Source organism: Melanotaenia boesemani, chromosome 2 (genome assembly GCF_017639745.1).
Source record: "Melanotaenia boesemani isolate fMelBoe1 chromosome 2, fMelBoe1.pri, whole genome shotgun sequence".
Taxonomy (NCBI): Eukaryota; Metazoa; Chordata; class Actinopteri; order Atheriniformes; family Melanotaeniidae; genus Melanotaenia; species Melanotaenia boesemani.
In genome coordinates, this window is record NC_055683.1 from 33,254,533 (window position 1) to 33,277,949 (window position 23,417).

At 37.4% G+C, this 23,417-nt stretch overlaps 1 protein-coding gene across 1 annotated transcript in view; it reads right to left on the minus strand.

The window, feature by feature from the left end:
• Positions 1-23,417, minus strand: part of LOC121632178 (speckle type BTB/POZ protein) — a 105,385-nt gene that overhangs the window by 15,998 nt on the left and 65,970 nt on the right. Inside the window, 3 exon segments of the mRNA XM_041973415.1 lie at positions 7,110-7,191; positions 7,193-7,253; positions 7,255-7,283. Of these exon segments, the coding sequence (XP_041829349.1) occupies positions 7,110-7,191; positions 7,193-7,253; positions 7,255-7,283 (172 nt within the window).

The following is a 23,417-nucleotide window of genomic DNA, read 5'->3' on the forward strand; positions in this document are numbered from 1 at the left end:
GACACATATAACAATCTTTAACATTTATACTGGAGGAGCAAATGCAAGCAGGCAAAATATTCCTAAAAGGTCTCCAGTGAGGGTTAACCTCCTACCTACATGAAAGACAAAGGAAGCTAAACGTTTATATGAACTTTCTTTTATTCAACTAGTTTTTATAAGACAACCGTGTTGATGATGCTTTCTTTGAGCAATTATTTATTGCATTTTTATAATAGATATTTTCAGGGTTTCCCACACAAAATTAGTTAAATGTAACCTGTGAATTCAGGCCTCTCACCATGCTCTCAATCACACATGCACACAACTCCCTCAAAGCACACACACTGGATCAATACACAAAAACATGGGATGAATGCTCATTAGGTGACACTGCAACCAGATGTGCATGACAGTCCCTTCAACAGTGCTATAAGCACAGAGAAGTAGACTTTGTATTGGTCAGTATATTCCTTTAATGATCAGAATATGGGTATGATCTAAATATAGAAGCAGCTTGTTTGTGTTAGAAGCAGACTCATCAGTGAGTGGGAGAATAAACAAGGAGCCATTACAGTTCCACAGCTGACAAGAATGGGAACATAAGAGGGAAAAATGAAGTGAAAACATGAATCTCGTCAACAAGAACATAAAGAGAAGTACTGATGGTGTGCATTCCCTCCTAAAAACATTAACCAATGAAATGTAAGCTAAGATCGTTAGCAGTGGCTAAAATGCAGTTGACCATTTGCAGGTAGCTTTATTATTTAGACATAATTTAACACTTTGACCCCTAACCCAAGAAGTAGAGGACATAAAAGTGTCATTTTTTTAATCTAAAATCTGAATTCATTGAAGGAGTGATAGCCTACTGGTTAGAGACGGGGACTTGAGTCAGGAGGACCCATGTTCAAGGGGTTCACCTAAAATGTCTTAATTACATGTATGTGTACTACTGTGTGATATGTCCAACTTGTAATGCACATGGTATCCACCAAAAGGCAAAAGACAAGCATTAGATTGTATATAACAGGGTTTTGAGCAAAGTTTTTATGGTATGGTCATGCAATAGGTCTCCAAAACTATGCACCAAATATAATGCATTAGGCATTAGGGTTAATCTACTTGTCAGAAGAAATTATTTATTGATGTTACAGGATAACTAGACATGTTGGTTCATGTCAGTTTACTCCATTAGACAGTCTTTGGAAAAACACAAGAAACAAGGATGCATCAGTTATTTTGAGTTTCAGGTAAATTAAGAAAAGGTTTGATGTTGCTACTCATTACTGACTGGTTATTCATTATGCTCTACTTTATCTCACAAAGGCACTGCACATTAATGAGCATTGCTGTAAATGCTCCAGAGTTGCCAAGAGGCTATTTTTCATCTTTTCGGCCTGCACAGATGTTACACATCCTTCGACTAGCAAGCTAAGCATCCTAAATATTTGCATTGAAAACCAACTAAGCACCAAGTGGCCAGGTAAGACTCTGGAGACAAACCTTTGGAAAGTCTGTCTGGTGCAGCTGAAAACTGGTGAGCTCATACTGCAGCAACAAAAGAAATAGTGGGAAAGAGAGAAAGCATCAGGGAAAAGGAAAGAATGGTAAAAGAGAAAGAGGGATGAGGAGATATGTAGAATGAGCAGAATTGAGAAGAAAAAGACAAAGCAGTGAAAAATGAATAGAGATGAGCAGAACACGGTTCATAGAGACAAAAGGGGAAAAAGATTGAAAAAGGGAAGGGAAGGTAAAAGAAGTTCCAGGAGCACAAATAAAGCAGGAGGTAAGAGACAGGAAGATAGTCTGATTTAAAGATCACATGGTCAGTGTATAGCCAATTTGAGTTGTTCTCCCTCCTTTGTTTGATCCCTCCTCCGTCCGTCTCCACGGCGATTAACGGACAGGAGAGTTGTCACGGGAACAGCCAACAAGGGAATAACGAGGAGGAGGGACGTCATCTGGACCGAGTAGAGCAGAGAGAGAAAGCGAGAGCAGAGGAGAGAGGGGAAGACCCCAAACCACAGCAGCACATAATTAAAATGGCTCCTCACACACACATTTCAACAAATCCAATAATGAACAGCCTCCCCTCGTCTCCACAGAGACATACAGTTCACCAGTTCCTCAAACTTTTCACTCTCTGATGGTGGCTGTCATCAAAGTGATTGTATATGAAGTTCACGTTTATTTGCTTGAGTGTGCAACTATATTTTCATCTCGCCTAAAGGGCAATGAAGATACGTTTAAATTTCAAATTCAACCATCCCAATGGCAAGCAAAATTATTCAGCGGTTTAATTCTTGTCACAGTGAACAAGTCTGTGAAACAGCATTTAGACCAAACAACTCTACAGTAAAACGTGGTATGATAACAAACTTCTCAATGAATAATAAAATACACTCCTCTGTGGGTATTAGTGATGAAATTATGGAAATTAGTTTTGTTTCATACTAAATCATTGCTATAGATTAAATTAGTTTTTAGATCATTATAGATATTTATTTTTTTAACAAGCTTTTAGACTCAAATTTCCCCCAGATAGCATTTAAGCCAAAAAGTGTGAAACCTCTTTAGCTATGAGTGGATTTCTGATCAAATTAAAGAAAAGATTCACAAGATATTCAGTGTATTGTGGAGCCCAGAACAAAGAATGAAGGGTTAAAACAGGCAGGAAAAGTACCCCACGGTGGAATTAAGTACAAGCTTATTAATATTTCTTTATCCTGCATCATCTCTTCACCAGTGTAAAATGAGTTTGGCACATGCACACAGAGCTCAGATTCCTATTTATTAGGTCAAAGCACCTCTGAAGAAGAAAGATCATGACAAGAGATGCTGCTCTGTGTAGATTATAAATATTACATTTTACATTTTAACATTAACAGATGCTTTACCCAAAGTCACTTACAAGTAAAAACATCCAAACTTTTGTACAGTAAGAAAATCTGGCATAAACACTAAGAGTAAAATGTCGTTAGAAGGACAAACGACAGGCAGAGGCAAAGAAGTGCAAAGTAAGTGAAAGTTAAAGGTGTTAGAGCCACAAATGAGAACAAACTGGAGTGAGACTAATATGCTCAGTGAATTCTGTCTCTACATTGTATCTCTAATATGTACTCAGGTCAAGATGTGCATTTATTTCTTCCCTTTTCTTTCTATTCCACATTTTTCATGTCTCTCTTGCCTTGCGTTGCCTCAAGATTGTGAGTAGAGCACTTCATGATGTACTTAGAGACACTACACCAGTGTACAGTTTACCAAATGTTACCAGGAGTCTTAAAACACTACTGTAGCATCAGTTCTTTCAAGCAAATGTTGCAACAATAGCTCACCTATAATTCTCACCTATGGCTATTTCTCTGTGTACAATCTCAAAAGATACATTAGAAAAAAAAGCTGTGATTATTCTGCAGTTATTTCTTTTTGGAAAATCCTTGATGCTTTAATTTATATACATTAGAAGTCAGCTCTCGGGTTCCTGCACTCGGCTTGATCCTGAGGGGCCGGTGCCCAGCAGGGCTAGTCGCTGTCGTCTCTGGCCCTCTGGGGTCTGTGCCCCATGGTCATGGGGGATCTGTCTAGGGCCGTCCTCTGCCGTCTGTGGTGGGCTGGTTGGGTTTCGTGCTTTGTGGTGGCCCTCCTTGTCTGCTTCAGATCCTTGGAGGGGCGCGGTTTCATTTGAACAATCGTACACATCATGGAACACTATTCAATACTTATATTTTGGCACTCACTCTCACTTACCCTTACAATGTTGACCTGCTGGTTTAATCACCAACAACTACAGCTGTATTTTTGTTCATTGTTTGCTGTTGGTATTCATGTTTTGCTCAGCTTGTCTTCCAGTAGGTGCTCCCGATGATTGTCTGCTTTGTTTTCTTACAGAGGTTATGGGAAGGTTTTTTGTTACAGATTTTTGTTTCAGTTGTACAGTTGTTGCTGTTGCTTTCTATCTGTTGCATCTTTATGTCGTTTTTCTTTTTTTTTTTTACTCTCTCCTACGCTCTTTTCCTCACACTCCCCCTCCCTTTGTTTCACCTCGTCAGGTCCAGCATAAGCATGTAACACCAATAAACAAAATAAAGATCAATATTTAAGCACAAGGGTGGCTTCATTTCCGTTTATATCCACCAAGATCCTTTTGGCTTGCTGGACAAGACAATTTGAAGAAAGAAAGAAAGAAAATCCAGTAGACAAATAATTATGTGTAAATTAAACCTCTTTTACTGTTAAAAAAAAAAAAAAAAAAAAAAAAACACCTGCTAACATCTGTCTTATGAGTGCCTAATCAGCATTCAGTCCCGCTTCAAACAATTCAGCAGTAATAATGGGTTTTATTTGGCTTTAGCTTCAGTTGGCATTGATGAGGATGGGTCAACAAGAGTGGGCACAGCCTACTATTTTTTAAAAGAAACACTCATTTACAGACTGTAGTATCTCACACGGAGGGTCTAAAACTGTGAAAAAGAGACAAGACTTGATTTTACCTGTCTGTGGAAAAACTGCAGCTCACTCTCAGTCCTGCTGTGAGGGGCTGACACTCCAGTCAAAAAAATAATAAACTTGCCTAATTATCTCAAAAAGTTGTGTTCATCATAAATTAATGTCCAACACAGCTTGCAGCACACTGCATAATGCCATCCCTTCATGCTGTCATTTTTAAAGGATTTTCCCTTGAGAGTTAGTGGTAGTTTCTGGACAGACTCTGAATACATTGTAGACCACAGATCATTGAGGATGAAGACACTACGACTAGCAACATTGTAATTTTGGTGTAAAGACAGCATTAAATAGAATCTGCATGAAATACAAAAGAGAAAAAAAATTCTGTTATAAACTGAAACAGTATCAGAAATCCAATGGAAGTAGCTGCGATATTTAATCAATATTTTGTTGTATCTGTTGCAGATATTGCACAGAGCTTCCCACTGATAAATATAGAGACATACAAAACCCAATCTATAGAACATAGTCTTGTCTTTATAGGTGCCACAGAAGACATCATTAAAGCAATTATCAGAAAACTAAAACAGTCCAAAGCTAAGGATGTGCATGGAATGGACACGATGATGCTTAAAAATGTTAGTGCAGCATTAGCTAGTCCCATCACAAAAATTATTAATGAACCCATTTGTCAAGCAGAGTTTTCAAGCATATGGAAAACAGTTATTGTATCACCGATTTTTAAATCATGAAATCCGCAATCCGTTAACAATTACAGACCTAAAAGTATTTTGGCTGTAATATCTAAGGTACTTGAGAAGCAGATATCTGAACAGATTACATAAACAATAACCCATTTCATCTTCATTCATTACAATTCAGATTTCGACCAAACTAAATCAAGTCAGCTAATTGTTATTTTACTGATAAAATCAAGTTATCACTGGATAGCAATAGCATTATAGGAGCAGTCTTTCTCGATCTTAGAAAGGCATTTGACACATTAAACCATCAGATCCTACTGGCTAAATTATCCTTGTTTAATTTTTCAGATAATGTATTAAAGTGGATAAACTCATATCACATTCAACCTTTACAAATAGTCCATATTTATAATAATTAGCATATTAGCCCCTATCTGCTTGTATGTCAACGATCTGCCATGGGTGTGCCAAGAGAATAATATTCATATGTATGCTGATGACACAGTTTTATATGTTCAAGGAGCCTCAAAAATTGAGGTAGCGGCTAAACGCACACAGGCAATGATAAAAACAACAACATGGTCGAATCAATGCTGTCTACAACTCAATGTATCTAAACTGTAGGAATGTATTTTACTAAATCTTATAAGGTAACAGAAGACGCTGATATATTAGTATCAAAAAATACAAATAGTCCAGGAATAAAAATATCTTGGCATCTATATGGACTCCAAAGTCAATTTTAGTGCGCATGTAAAACAGATTTCTAAAAAAGTCAAATTTAACTTAGCTAATTTACATTTTATTAGAAATTCAATGTCTGTATAAGCTGCTAAAACTTTTATGCACTCAATGATCCTTTCTCATTTTAATTATTGCTTAACCAGCTCGTCCAACGCCTCTACATTAAAACCACTACAGTCTCTATACAAACAGACTTCCAAATCACTTCCATCACTGGGCCATCTTATTAAAATATAGTTTTTTAAAGTGGGACATTTTTTTAAGTTTACAAATGTCTGCTATTTATATAAAATTTTACATGGAATGGCCCCACCACCTCTTAGTGATTTTGTCAGTCGCAGAACAACCCCTTACAGAATCAGCAGAGGTGTGTCCAGAGGTGACTGTACAATTCCACATAGAAAAAGTGCCACCTTCAGTCAATTAGCCTTCTCTGTTAGGGCCTTTCAGGAATGGAATACCATTCCAACAACAATTCACAACACCAATAGTTTTAAACTCTTTCGCTCATACCTAAAACGCTGGCTTATTACTAATCACACTTGTCATCACTGAGTCCCTGCTGCCGCTATTCTGTTTTATGTCTTTGTTTTGTGTTTTTGATGCTTCTCTGTTTTTGCTCTGCATATATATATTCTAACCAATTCTAAATATTAACACAAATGCTTCTTTGTACCAAATGCCTCTCAGACATGCATGTCATACTTGTCATTTCTGTTATATATACATATATTTTTTTTTCTTCAACCCTTTGCTGTTACCCGGACTTTTAATTCTGTTTTATTATTATTATTATTATTGTTTATTTCAACGAGTTTTAACTTCTTGTCTTAAAAAATTTGCAGCTGCCGCTGCTTTCATGTGATAGTTTAACACAGTTCTAACATAATGGATGTACTTCTTTCTTTTGACGTTTATGGTTTACTTATGGCCTTATTTTACAACTGACCAACAGGACTACAGATGAAAACTAGCCTTTGGCTAACTCTGGCATATTACAGGCTCACTGCTGTTAATTTGCACTGTCCAGGTAAAAAAAACTATTTAAAAAAAATCTGCTCATAATGATCAATCTTCAAGACACACATGATCACTATAACCAAGTGATGATGTATTTATGTCACTATGTCAATGTACTATGAATAATCTGCTTTAATTTATATATTTTTTAGGGTTTTAGCACCTGAATGCTAAATACACCACCGTTTCCAGGTTAACAACAGTTACGCCTACCTGTTAAGATGGCTTTGTGTGCCTGAAACTTTTGGCCAGCAATACAAAGGGAGCAGTCTAGGAATCTGGAGCTTTCCCATATTATCTCCAAGCTCCTCAGCCAACCTGTAATCAGGAACCTTCACCATGTTCATGGCGTTCTGGGATGTTTACAGAGTCTTGCACTAAACTTACCTGAAAACACACACATACAAATAGCTACTATATCAACCGTACTCTATACTGTACTTTTTACTGTACATGCAAGTGAAATAGGAGTTATTCTAGGCAGAAATTATCTGTTAACAAACTGACTAATTCACACAGAAGCCTATAAATAGCATCAATGTTCATAACAGAAAATGAGTCAGTCAATCAAGCACGCTGTGAATGATTAATCCGGGTTCTCTGCCTCTTTAATCAATACATCAGCCACTCAATATGGGAGCAATTCAAAGACAACCTATTGTTCTGTCTTTATCAGATGGGCTACACCCTCAAACAACCCAAGCACTGAAGTCAAATTGGGAGTGTCAGAGTGTGTGTGCCTGTGTGTGTGTGTGTGTGTGTGTGTGTGTGTGTGTGTGTGTGTGTGTGTGTGTGTGTGTGTGTGTGTGTGTGTGTGTGTGTGAGCATGAGAGTTGTCTGTATGTCTTCCCTGCTGATTTCACCACCTGTTCCAGACAATGTCAACCAGACTCATTTATCTCTCAACAGGAGTCATTGCAAACACACTCACACATACACACACACAAGCAGAATCAGGAACACAAACACACAGCCACATATTCACACATCCTCATTATTAAGTCATTTCTGACAGACTGGATTGACTGACTTGCGGTGTTTTATCTGTACGCAGTCTAATCAACAAGCGATGTCTGATTAGACATAGCCAAGTTCACAGCTGCGCTTGTTAGGCGATTTCTTTGAAATCTAGTTCAAAATTAGTCAAAGAATATTTTCACCGGACAAATTCTAATACAAATACCTAAAAACATGTGTTATTTTACATAAGAGGCTATTACAGGAAAAAAATTGTGGTAACTCACTATTCTTTGGCTGTGGATGGAAGCAACACTACTTAACTGTGGCAGAATTCACATATTGGGAGCCCATAATTGCGGCAAATTAAGCATTTGTCTTGCATCCGGTCTCTTCTCTGAGCCCTCTCCAGCTAGTAAATGTCAGTCCGATTATGATTCTTGTCATATCTCTTGCTCTGTCACTTTATCTTTCACTTTTTGCTCAAAAAAATTTCCTAAATCCGCCATGGCGCTCGTTAAAAATGGCCAGTGTGTGAATCCAGCTGCTAGCATGTGACATTATGCCATAAAGTGAAACGCAGTTAATAATATAGTAACAATAATTACATGGTCAAATGTTTTCTTCACATCAGTGTGACATTACTGATTTGATGGAATCATAAACAGCAATAATAATGTAAATAATAATGTATATATGTCAAGAAATAATTTACTGTCTGACTACTTACAAAAGATTGTATTATTATTATTATTATTATTATTATTATTATCATTATTGTGATTAGGAATAGTAATAATAAAAAATAATAAAAAACTGGAATCATGAAAATCACGTGTCTTACAACATATGGCAGAAAATTATGGACTAAACTTTACAAAAGACTCTGTCCAAATATTTACATAAAAAAATCAAAGAAATGGTATTCAAAAAGTATAAAGGAAGAAAACATATTTTTTCTTACACTTTTTAAAATTAAAACACCGGCACAAAGAGATTAATCTGTGGAATTAAAGTACTGGGATTTTTGGGCAAGAGAAGCTGAAATAAGTTTTGTTTTAAATAGAATTTATTGGCTAAATGCAGAGGTACGTTTAAGTACAAGCACACTGGAACTTTTTTTGTTAGTTTCATGTTTGACTAAATCACCATGCATTTGTTGAGGCTGCAATTTCAGCTTTACCACCAAGCAAACTAATCTTTGTTTTTGTTGTATTTTTGTTATTTTTTAAATACTATACATGCATTTATTTTGCAATTTAAATAAATAAAAAAAAATCTTAATAGTGTGTTTCAGAAAAACTGAAAAGATCACCAGTCTATCGCAGGGCCAACACAGAGACAAACATACTCTCACACTTATTCCTAGTGAGAATTTAGAGTCACCAATTAACCTAACATGCTGGTCTTTGAATGGTGGGAGGAAGCCGGGTACCCAGACAGAACCCACATACACAGGGAGAACATGCAAACTCCACACAGAAAGGCCACTGTTCGAACCTCCCCCAGCCAAGGCTCAAACCAGGGACCATCTTGCTGTGAGGCCGCGTTGCTAACCACCACACCATTGTGCAGCCTATAAAAATGTCAGGTTGTGAAGTAAGCTTGCAGCTAAATATGGATATAATGTTATTTTTACTACATTGTAATTTTCTAATGGCAGCGTGATACAGATCTACATTAACACAGTTACGATTATGACTATATAAAAGTTATACAAGGGTAATTAAAAGTATAAAATTGAATTTTAAAGATTCTCTTCCAGTATTCAGCACATTATTACAACAGATTTTATGACACTGTTTACCTGGTGGTTACTGGTTTTCACACTGTGCACAATTACGACCAGTCGGAGATACCTTGTTGTTTCCTTGTTTCCATTACTGATGCCACCTAAATGTTTTTAGCACACTGCTGTCAAGAAAAAGGCCAAAAATCCCCACAATATCTCCACAAAATGACCTTGCTGTTAAAGCTTTGGCACAGAGGGCTGACACTCGCAAACACATACAAAAGAACAACAACAACAACAACAAAAAAAAAAAAAATAGCCAGGTTCCCTCTTCATTCACCCCCATTCAGTCTTCCGCCCAGCTATTTGTCCAATGCCACATCCATCCACCTATTCAATTCACACAAAAAGAGTCCTGAAAAAGGAGGGGAGCTACATACAAAAGAGAAGTGTGTGGCAAGCAAGAAATTGAATGTCAAGGAGCCTTGTTTGCTCCTGATGGGGGTTTGAGGGTAAGCATGAAAGGGAAAGAAAGACAGACAGAATGAGAGACAGAAGGAAGGATAATAAGACATAAGAGGAGAGTAAGAAAAGGATGAGAGTGAGGGGAAGATATATGGATAATAAAAGGCAGAGAGAATACAGGCACAAGAGATACCGGGAGACAGACTGACAGAATAGAGAGAAATCTTTACATAAAAACAGGGTGGGAGAAAGCTACAGTTGGAGATGGCCTCTCATAGTAGCAGCTTATTTCTGGCTAGAAATGAGCTGTTAGGGCAGAAAGAAGAAAGAAGCAAGTATTCATGTGTGTCTGTTTTCCACAGCTGGCTTTATTAATCAGGCGTATGCAGGTCTGACTGACTGACATACTTCCATCTCCTCACAATTTAAGAGGAACGCTGGAAAACATTCACAGGAAGAAGAGACAGACACTGTCATTCATATAACACTGATAAGCAAAAAGAAAGCTCAAGAGAGAGAGGGAACGGCTGTGTACATGTGAGGATGAGAAAAACAGAGGAGAGAGACAGATGGACAAAGAAACAGAGGGCAGATGACAGAAGTTGAGAAGAGAGATAGAGTGAGTCCAGTACTGTGTCCTGAGTGCTCACTGAAAAAATAAACAAGTGCTGAAAAGCGAATTGGAAGGGAAGCCTGTGAGCCTGGTCAATGTGTTTGGGTATAAATAGCCCAATTAGTATGGTGGAGACGTTGCTGGGACTCAGATGCAGCGTGGCAGAGCCGGTCTAATTACTGGCTAACTTGACCAATTATTCCACTGTTTAACCAGGCATAAACGAAATCGCAGCACCTGGTTATTTAGACACACCGGCTGCCCTGACAGTCATCTCGCTATTACCTGTCATCTTCAGTCACTGTCAACCATCTTTTTCTGTATGTCTTGCCCCTCCGTAACACACCTTGGCATAATAGACGAGTGGACACGGGCAATGTATAAACTTAATGCTAATTTATGGTAATTTATAGTACACACTTACATAATTTACATTAAAACAACTATCTGATGCATATCTAGCATTTATCTATGACTGGTAGAGGTGACCAGTAGTAGGTTATATTTACCTAAAGATTGTAAAACAACGTCCCAAGCATGCCAGAGAGGAAAAATATGGCAGACGGAGATTTATTTTCATCAAACAAACACATTAAAGGTGCCGTCTGTAACTAAAACAAAGATCAATGGCAGAAAATGTTTTATATATAATTAAAAACTGTTTCTATTAGTATCTTACCATTTCACAAAATTAACTATTGTGTTTTTATTCTCTTAGAATGAGTCATTTATGTCTACTTGCCATGAGTCCACGTACAGTACATGGTAGCTGCCATATCTGGGCCACCATTTTCACTTACTGTGTCTCTGAATGGTCAAACAACTCTGTGTGGGAAGTGAAAACCCTCAGAGTCTTAAAACTGCAGTTCCGGCTTTGTTTAACAGGTGCTAGAGCACAGTTTGGGATAAATAACACCTTAAAAGGCACCAAAAGCATTTTCCTGTAGTGCAGTCATTGCTGCACCTGAGGTCACTTGATCAACTTGCAGTAGAAACATCTTTTTGTCTGGATGAATTTTGACCAATGACGACAACGATCCAGTCAAAACTATGTTTGGCATTTGAGGTCATTTTTGTGTCCATTTTCACCACAATATGTCTGTAATTCTTACACACTGTACCTTCAAGTCATTAATGTTTATTTTTATTTTTTATTTTTTGCTTTGTTTTTGGTTATAAAAAAACAAACAAACAAAAAAAAAAAACAATAAGGTGTTATTCTGGACAATGTGCCAGCATGCCATAAAAAGTTGCAGCAAAAAGAGGAAAAACACTTACCAACACTTACTTCACCAACTAGAGCATATAAAATTCAGCTTGGTACCCCAAAGTAAAGGTGTAAATTATGTTCATGTTTACCTAATTAGGCCCAAACACCGAAGGCGTTGCAAAGGCCTCTTGAAATTTTTGTGTGAAATTAAAATTAAAAAGTGCATCATTTGCAAATATGTAATTATGTTCAACTCAGGTTGAGCTTACAGCGTCAAACGTGTTAAGCAGCATTCACTGAACATTGCATTTTATGCATGAGAAAAACAAACAGGTCTCAAAAACTTTTTGTTGGATAGTTTCGCTTTTCAAACATGATTGATTTGCTGTAAGACCTTCGCCTTTCTTTCCAGTGCATCTTTACTAGTGTCTCACAATTTGATTCAATTACGATTAGCTGGTCAATTTGAATAGATACAAGGATCACGATGCATCACTCTTAATTTTATTTATTACTGAACATAACTCAACAATGAATACAAGGAGTAAGATAATTGTGAACTCCCTGTTCATTTCTAATTATTTAAAAAATTAATATGAATGTCCTGATATTGACAAAAATCACAAACATATAAGCAATTATGTTATTTTTTTAACTTCGTTTTTTACCTTTATTTTTTCATTACCGGAAAATCAAGAAACATCATTACTGTGACGTTCTGGTTAAGTAGCTAGTTTTTTTTGCAGTAAGGCAGTGTGTTTTGTCCCTTCAGTCTTTCCATAGTCAGTTTAGGAAAAATATGAAACAATGATTTTCACGTTCTCTTATATGGCCAAAAAATATTTGCCTGTAAGTATTCTGTCAATTTGTAATTGGACACAGAGAATAAACATTTGTTGATGGACAAAGTTGTTTTAATCCCTTTACTTTGTAAAGGGAATAAAACGAAATCCCAGAAGAATTGGCGATTTTGTGATTCTCCACTTCCAGGATAAACATCTCGTCATCCATGATGAAAAAAAAAAAAAAACACTTGGACACCCTGACTACTTAATGACGTAATGTTTACATGGTTTAGTTAGCACAAATCTGCACGGAGGCTTATATTTTGAAAATTATCGGAGGCACACATGTTTAGCGAGGAGCCACGACAAGGTGCTTCTGGGATGCATTAACCAAATTATTGACTAAAATGGCTGCAAATAGCTGCAGAGGCCCCGGCGCAGCTCACACAAGATCACGCACGGCGGCAGAATAAATACATTATTATAACTGATTATGTTTTTATTTATCAATGAAGAATCGTCCACGTCCATATGTCGATGCATCATAGAAATGTTTAAATTTAACACCCCTAGTCAATGTGTAGAATTTATTTTCTGGTTACCAAACAAAGATTAGTTGGAATAGAGCTTAGGAATGTGACGTTACAACGCAAAGCATCATGGAATTTGCAGACACACCCACAAACGAAGCACACATCCTATATTTTTGGGAGCGTTCCCCACGCCTGCATTGGGCAATTCCGCCTAATGTCTAGATAATGTTCCCGTGTCTGATTGTTCCATTATTCTTCCTAAGGAACAGGGTTTTTATGTTTTTCTCAATCCATTTATTTATTTGTTTTCTTTGATGTTAAGTTGTCGCTGTTGCACTCTACGTGTCTGCAAGTATGGCGACTGCGTCCCACAATGCACTGCGGGACGACATACATTCCCAAGCTCTATGTGGCCTTTTTACTTACCTTTGTTGCAATACTATTTTTTTATGTTTTCCTCAAAGCAGAGAAACAAATTAAAATTACAGGCCTGTAAGGCGTGTTCATTTGATTTTGCACACGTATAATGTGACATTAAATAAAATATAATCATAATAATTGTAATATTGTAATTATTTTCTGACAATAATCATAACAAGAAAATCTATTATCATGACATCTTTAGCCTATAAAGCAATATAATAAACAATATAATATAATATAATACATAATTTATGACTGGTTATTGAACCATGTAAGAACTGTTTCCATATCCTAACCTCAGACAACACTACTCCATATAAAAACAACCTACCAGCAATTCCCAGGAATGTGGACTCCCACTTCCATGAAGGTGCACAAAGCTCCTCAACTTGAAAAAAAATTTTAAAAATCAGCTCAAAATAGGCTGGGTATAGATCTTAAACAAAATGTTGGAGATACTTGGGTCATTGATGCCCTATTTGTTAAATTACAGTGGCCTTTAATGACTTATAACTTGAAACACAAGAAACTCATCATCGTCAAACAAATTTGTTCAGGACCCAAGAGTGATGAAGACATAAAAACGCTGAACCAACCAATCAGCCAACTGAATGAATTTTATTTATTACCCTCGAGTTTTAACGCAGATAATAATGATGATGACGACAAAAACCCATTCTGTATACAACCCTAGGTAAAGAATAACAGTAATGAAGAATCATTGCTGTTGTGTATCATCACAATCATCATTTGTTTTGGTAATTAAGTTCCCAAGATAAGTACTTGCTAAAGCACTTGCCTCCCAGTCAGTTCCTCAGACATCAAGATGGATCTGTCGTAAGTTCCCTCTAAACCCTCCAGGCAAGAGTTAATATTGAGTTTCAGCACCCAGATGATTTATTCATAATGCATCAATCTGTTTCTTCTTGTTTGTGTGTTTGTTTATGGATTTATAGTGTTTTACCATGCGTGAAATAGTTAAGTTATGGAAAACTTGTTTTTATTTATTTATTTATTTATTTTCACCTTCTAAGTCTCATCTTTTGTGTTCAGTTCATATGCACAGAGGTATTCATCCACTTACTACGTCAGTCTACATCATATACTGCAGCTGGATGCCTTAAAGAAAATCAAAGCACTTTTCTTTTTGGGGATGGCTTCTTTTCCCTACCCTCTTCGTGTTATTGTTTTTATAAATGATTTGTGCATTTATAAATGCACTGAACCATGAGCTGAACTGTTAAAAGCCTCTTTTAATCTATTGTGGATGGCTGCTGACTATAAAATAGTAGATGGCACCAGACGTGTGTTATCCCTACAAATGCTGTCCAGTTTTAATTTTATACCACCTGTATCTTTCCTTCAAGCACTTTTATCAGTCATTTTGCATCGTTTTATTCACTTTGACCCATAAGATGTAAATTTGAGCCATTTTTAAATATTCCAGGTCAGATTTGTTACACACATTATCATATTTGCATGGTTTATAATAAGCACCTGTTTGATTGAGATATATATTTTTCTAACAGAGAGGAAATTATTCAGCAGGCCTTTGCTGGCATTCATTAACTTTCTGAGTCATTCTTCGAAGAAATTAACAAACTGACAAAATGGGAAGGAAAATAAATGGTGCCCAACTCTGCAGACAGAGGCAGAGTCTGTTTCAAAAATGGCTGCCAGGTTGGTGGCGAGATACTGCCAGAACTGTTTATGACTGAAGCTGTAAAACCAAGTATAATTATGCTGCATATTTTACAAGTAAAAACTAATACTGAATTTGGTTAAACATGAAAACATACACTTCATTTTCAATCTTCTATGTGACACATGAATGCTCATGAATTTACCACTACGATTTAATCTGGATAATTACGCATAATAAAAATAACACTGAGACCGTTTCATGAATGCTTTTGAAATTACTCATTTGCAAGGTCGGGTCAGTCAGAGCAGCCAAGAAAAGGAGCACAACAGCTACTCATCTAGTGAAGTGTATCACTGAAACCCCACCATGACTCACTCAATTCAGATTTTAAGCTGCAGGTTCACTCTGCTCCTGTTGCTCATTGCTACTCTTCTATTTTCAAATCAATTTAATTTCACTCACTTCTAATTATTAAAACTGTGGTCACCCCAGTGTTTATATTCGATTAAAATTGGTCTTTCAGCATTACATCTACTGGTTCATTGGTTCTGAAATCTGAAATTGAAGGTTATAACTGACCCATAATATTCTGCACTTCTGATTTTACATCTCACATTGAACATCTATGCACCAAAAACACTTTTATTAGTTTAAACAAGAGTCTAAGAGTGAAAGCACTGGTTACATATGAAAAGTGCTCCCCGACAGTGGCGACCGCAGCATACTAAATGGTTGAGCCTCATCCAAATCGGGCTGCTTGAGGCTATTGAAAAACCTACTGCTGAGCTCTGTGGAGGTAACAACAAAAACATGAATAAATACAAACACAACTGCCATCACAGGGTAAATGAAACCTTTTCTATCTATTAAACCATTAACTGTATCATGACGTTTTCATATTTGAAAGAAAATCCAAACCAATTTGTTGATTCACAATTAGTTGTGTTCTTGCTGCTATGATGAAATAAATCATTAGGTTTAGAGAAATAATGTCAAATGAACTACAAGACAATTAAATGAAAGAGGAGTACTATACTGTGGCTTCATCAGGGACTTTATTATCTGCTACGGGATAAAAGTTTACCTAAATTTAACTGTCAATAGGAAATGCTGTGCATTATGTGTTTTAAAACAATATGCTCCTAAGCTAATGTGGATCTATGTTATCTGAGGAATCATCCAAATTATGGTGTCTTGTAACATAGATATTTTCATTATAACCTCATTAATACACACATAACATGCACGCAAGCACATTTAATTTTGGCTCGCAGCTTAATAGATCCAGGACCTTTAAACTTGTCATCTGAACCCCTGAGCACAAAAGTCATCACCAGCTTTTTATAATGCACGGCTCGCCCTCCTCTCTCCAGCCAGCCAGAGTAAACAGGCTTGATGTCACGGAGCCACTCTGCAGCTTCCTCACTCCCTCTGCCTTTTTCATTCAGTCCCTCCATCCACTTCCAGTTCTTATTGCTCAAAACCACTTAAAGCAATGACTGGATATTTGAGTTAGGAGATATTTTGATTTGGATTTGGAGTTAGCAGCGCTAACTGCTAACTCCACAAAGCTATTAAAGGAAAATAAATACATGTATTTTAATAGCTTAAAGCTTAGTCTTCTTTAATTAAAGGCTATTTTGTTGTTTTTCTATCTCCACAGTTAACCCACAAAGAGTTAATGGAAGCTGTTAGATTTGCTGTCAACACAGTGCTTAGTGGGGTTTTTTTTTTCTTTGGTGTACAACGAGTAATTAGTTTACATTTTTGGTTTGTTTGCAGAAAACTCAAAAACAAAACTAATCACTAACATCTGGGTGGCTAGTTTGAGCTTGTGTGCAGAACACACACAGCACCCAGAACAATAAATCACATGGCAAAGACTTTTATTATTATCACAGATGGATTGTTTATGAGTGTCTATTAACTTTCAAGTAGGAGATTACACAGCAGAGAATTTTCTGTGACATGGGACAATGATTGGTTTAAACACCTCAATAAAAAAAAGAAACACACAGTTTAAATCAGTAAAAATTCACCCATATTTATAACTTTTCTTAATGTTATCCTTATATGATACAGAGGAATGGAGCAACTTGAAACTCAGGTCTCAATATGCAGAGAAGAAATTACAACACAGTTTGGACTTGGCTTTCAATCGTTGCCTATTATAACACTTCAGTTTTTCTATCAGCAATGCAATCTAAAATCTCTCAGTATGTTAAAATTTCTCAAGTGTCCATACCGGTTTTCTTTAGACCATTTTATTTATGGCTCCATAGGCTGGGTATGTTTATATGTGATGATGAAACAGGTAAAAACCGCATGAAGACAACAATAAATTTGTGTCTTTTTGGTATCATTTTGAAATTCTTTAGGAAGTGAAATGATATTTTTTAAAGTTTAGATCAGGTCAGGTTACTTTATTTGTACCAAAAGGTAAATGTGTTTTAAAGCAAGATGATAACATTTGGTTCAGCTCCCAGCTTTTATGTAATCTGTCCTGCACAAAAATGTCATTACAGTACATACCAGTTTCTGATCGATCAATGAAAATACTATTGTTCTGTGAGTTTTCTAAATGGCAATTTACAGTCTGAGATTTCCTGGAAAACATTTTAAAATGTTGATCAATCAGGGTGTATCAATTGCGTTTCCAATAAATCATTTATGGTAGACTTTCAGCAGTGCCGACGCTGGATGGTGGGAGGTAGTAGTTGCCTTCTGCAGCTTTTGTTTTTAGAGAAAATCTCTCAACATGCAGAAGCAAAAATCATTTGATATTTCAGTATTAAAGATGGTAAGGATCACCTCAATAAGTTAAAGAACTTTCCAGATAACTGCTGTTGTGGTAGCTTGTGCTCTTGGTGCAAGCGAGCTTGAGCAGCCCTCAGACAGACATGCCAACCTGCCACTGACACAGACATATTTGGGTGAATCTGCACTGACAGAGGCACATCCCATGCATGATTTGAAGTCAAGCTGCTGAACAAGTATCGTGACTTCAGTGCCACTTCCATAGCCAACTGTGTTTTGCCCGGATTGCTCCAGTTCTGACCAATTCACAATACTGACATATAGACACTGTTTCCATACACACACACACGCAAACAAACACACACTCAGACTTGGTATCAGCACTGCCAGCAAGCATAAGCCTCTGCATGATGTCTGTGAGCACCAGCCATTTGGGTCTGTTTTAAGTTGGTTCAGTTTTCTCTGCATGAGGAAAGCAGCTACTAAAGTGATTGTTTTGAAACTCTGATATCTGGTCTGAGGTATCTGAAGGAGATTTATGGACAAAGAACATAAATAAATAACATTTTGGTGTTGTGTAAAAGTATTACAGAAACACTATCAATTAAAGAATAATTTGTGGTTTAAAAATAGTTGCCAGCAACTTATCATAGAAATCCAGTATTGACTTTAAGCTCATTCTTTTCCATTTCCTCCCCATCATTTACCTTCTTTTATTTCTATCCTTTTAACTGTACCTGCGAACCTTTGCCCCTAACCCTACCTATTATACATCTCTCCATCATCTTCTATTTAGGCTAAATCCAGCATGCGTTCAGACATTTCACCATAAAAGACATGCATTTCACTTCTCCCATCTTTCCTAAAGTAAACTTTAACCTCGATATGCATCCATTCTCTCTCACTCCATCCTTCCTGTGTCTCTTTCTCTGTCTACCACTGTCTCTTTATCCTACTCCATATTCTGAGCTCAACACACACACCACTCTGTATGTGTGTGTGTTGTTCAGTGTGCAGGGAGAGAGCAGCTGGAGCATCTGCAGTTGTCTCCTCTGACAGCAGCACAGCATATGGCAGGGCCCTGTGAAGGATGGGTGCTGTCACCCGGCAAAGTGCTTACCCACCGACAGGAAAGGAGAACCGCACTTACACTACGAGGAAAAGGAGGAAACAGCTGAACATCAGCATCCTACTCATTTATTCTCCTACCACCACCCCACCCTAAGAGGACAGAGCCTTGAAGCCTCAAAGAAAAGACTTCCAAACAGCTAATGGCAGCCAAGATGGCAGTTTCAAAATGTTACAGTGGATATCAAAGATTGTCTATTTGCAGAAAATAATCCAATCAAGAAAACTCTTTGTCACCTTCCAGTTCAGACATGGAGACACTGACACTCAGAGAAGCGAAAGAATTAATGACATGTTATCCCTCTAGTACCGTGGTCACAGGACTGCTGGAGATATTGTGTGCTGTCTGGCATCAGGGCATCCAAAGCAAATCCTTACATTTCTGTGGGTTGGAGGCTCTGTGGATTGGGCTCATTCCAGCGCATCAAGCGAATACTCGAAAGGGTTGAAATAGGGGAAGCAGATCAATGCTTCTGGCTCACTGTTGAGTTCTTCGAGCTGTTCCTCAGCTGTGTTCATTGTGTGCCAAAGCCCGTGTGTGTGCATTCCCAATTCCAGTATCTCTTTGTAAAAAATAAATAAATAAATACAATTAAATAAATAAATAAAATAAATAAATAAAATTAAATAAATCCCTTTTTCTTATAAAATCTGAGCATCAATTAATACATTTAACAAATCAAATTTAAATTAGGGAAATGTAAATGATCAGAAAAGTTGGCACAAGACCATTTTAGACTCACCTCTAGGAATTGTAATTGTGTTTTGTTTTTCTTATCACATCCATGTAGTCTTCCTCATCCTCTGCCTGAACCAGACAATCCAAACAGAGACAGTAAGGACACAGGTCAACAGTCTCCTCCTCCTTCTATAGCTCTGCATTTTATTATATTTATTAAGCATATTTAGATTCAATAATATAATTATATTGTAGAATTATAATTATAATAATTCCCCCTGTTTGTACATCTTAATCTACTTTATTTGTAAATAAGTTTTTTTTGTCTATTTCTATGCTGCTTTCAAAAAGGACTTTCAGATGAAATCACATAAGTTATGCATTTTGTCCAATGCAAATGCAAAATATGCATCCTCCTACATACTGGTTGTATTGAAGTGAGGCACAATTTTTAGAAAATATTCAGAATTTTTGAATCTGCCATATATTACTCATGTAATATATGTGTATGTTGCTAATCACCTTTTGCCATCAACAACTGATTAAGTATTACTGCACATTTGTAAAGTGATTTATCAGTAGGTGTCTTTCAAAGATGAAGATGGATAAAGTGCTGCCTTCCAACCACTATAACAGAGTAATGTACTGTGTGTGCATAGTGAATACAGAGTATATAATGGTGTATTCTGTGTGTTACTCTGAGAAGAAAGAGGAAACAAGCCGAATGTGTCCAGCAGCAGAAGCTCTCTGACTCTACCTCTGGCTGACTAAAGGTGGACCACTGTCTTCTTCTGTTTCACAGTAGCCAATTTAAGATGACTGACAGATAAGTTTTACCATAAACTTCTTCCTTCCAAAACAATCCCTTTTTCCCTCCTTTTGTCAATCAAAAAACAAGCTTTCCAGAGTAGTAACTCTCACATTGTCAGTCAACACAACTCTGCCTAGAGGCATATCATGACAGCATGAAGATTCTGGGATTTTTCTGTGTGCTAAAGGACATCCCGCGGCTGGTATAACTAAACTTTTTATAAAGCATTTGTATAATTTTTAACCTGAACAGAGAGAGAACTGTTTGACAATAAAGCTAAAGGTTACCTTGCTGACAGAGAAAGAGAGAAGTGGAGCACAGAGAGCAGATTTTACCTCCTGTGTCCCTCTCTTTCATTACAGAGGGAATGAGAAGAGAAAATCTTATCCAGATGAAAAAATCTTTTTTAAACAAGTCCATTTATTGTCTATTGTCTTAATCTTGTGTCATGTTTATTCTTTTTGACTTGATGCCACCAAGCGTGCTCAGTTTTCCTTTTAAGGCCTGTACCTCTGTCTCTTCTCACTGTGTCTTCTTACTTTCCATTTTTATCTTCCTCTGTCCCTCATGCTTACTTTTGACAAGCAACGCAGCACCTTTAATAGGAGCTATCTCCTCATTAAATACCTGCAGCTGTCTGAAGTGCTTTGGCAGGGATGTAGACAGAAAGTGTCGCAGGAGAAACAGAGAGTGCAGCGGCTGGTGTTGTTTAGGCCCTCTTGAACATGACATATAGCAGATTTTCTGCTCTAAATATGAATTACTTATGACTCTACAGGTAAGTGATCACGGGAATCAAGGGTCATGAGGAGGAGATGTCAAGCCAGTATTCCTCTCTCACTGGGATTTAGCTTTGTCTCTACGGCAATCTATGGCACAGTCTAAAGGAGGAAGAAATAAGTTAGATAAAATTGTCAGAGGTGGTAAAAGTAGGGAAGCAGAGCAGTGAGGAAAGAGAAAGGACACAGGAGAGATGTAAAGCTAGAGTGAGAGGGAAAAGGAAAAAACTGATGAAAATTATGTTCAAAGAGGGAGGCAACAAGACTTGAAAGGAAAACAAAAAAGGAGGAGGAGGGCATTGGATTCGAATGAGAGATTAAATTGAGGGGAAAGAAGGAAGAGGAGGAGATGAGAGAAGAGAAAAGAGGGAGAGCTCTGGACTCTGGGGCAATGGGCCTTTCTCAGATGCAGGATGGGACCATCTGGACGAAAGCAGAGCCAGGTCTCTGACAGTAAACACTGGGCATCACACGCACGTGGAAAAGGCCCAGGAAAAGAGATTCAAACACTCGTTACACACTTTCTTACCACCATCCATTTGCCATTACCCACCCAAAAAGTAACTATGCCAACCATCCTTCCCACGTATTGGTGTAAGGCATGACCAGACCTCAGTGTTGGCAGTTTCATTGCTTCTAAACAAAACATCCTACAGCCAGTTTGCCCTTTTTCTATAACACACTGCCTTCCAGTGTGTGTTTTCTCTCTCTCTCTCTCTTTCTCTCTCTCTGTAAATCCTTGAGAGACTTTACATATATGCCAGTTTCTGGTTAAATGGTTGTTCTGTGGGGTATTCAGGATTTCTTTTAATGTCATCTGATAGCATATAAATAAAATACTAAATGCTAAATATTTCCAGAGTCAAAACAATGTTAGTTATTAGAGCTGGCAGATCAGAGCTGGCTAATTACCACAGTATGACAAATATTAATGGGGGAGGAAGGCGCCACCAAGGACTTGAACCAGTAACCCCCACCTCCTCCCCTTCAAAAATGTGGATGAATTTAGTGAAAGAAGGCCCTTCAAAGTAACTAATCACTGTCTCCTTCTGCTCATCTTCTCCAGCAAACAGACTCATCCTCAAAACTATGTCCCAAAGAGACACGCCTACACAAACACGCACAATGCTGTATATGTATCAGATCAACTCAACCCCCCCAAACTCAACATGGGTCTGGAAAGACAGTGCTGCCCCTCCTACCCCTCTGTCAATAAGCCCAGTTTGGAAACACTTTAAACAGACTTGCACATTATACTGCTACAAAAAGTGAAAACTTGAAGACATGCTCTCCTTCATACCCACAGGCTTAATTAGAATTGTTTTAAACAGCCATTGCCATGCTTTTTAAACATTTATGGGTGCATGCATTACAACTAAGACATTAACATATCCAGAAAGTTTAACCTCTTCTCTGCTCTCTGGCTCGAATTGGAGGAGCAGAGGGAAATGAGGGAGAGAGGAGAGTTGACCTCTGCTGCCCCCTACGTTGCAGCTGGAAAACAACAAGGGAATTTTTAATGTGGAGCAGCGGCCAGCTCTGGATCAGAGGAATCAGAGCCAAGCGACCGTGCGGGCTGAATGACAATCAGCTTGTATGTTAGTGATGAAAGAGCGATCTAAACCCAGAGGCTATGTAGTACCAATAAAAACATACATAATTCACTAACAGGGACATAAAATGAGTAGTAGTGTTGAATAAAAAGATATGTGAAACAGGAATTACAGTTGTGAACCCCCCCAGGCAAAGCTGCCAACACCAATAAAAAGTGTGGAGATCTCAAACGTATTCCTTGTTTTAAGATTTTATTAAAATTATATATTTGCCAAATAACTAATTTAATAAAAGAAAAAAAAGCGAAAATGCAAATTTCTGATAAAAATAGACGTGTTTGTGCACAATGTCGGAATAGCTCCGTTTTGATCTCACAATATAATCAGGATTATCCTTCTTTTGAAAGTTCAGCCTGTGCTGAGTTTAAAACAAAGACACAGTAAGAACACT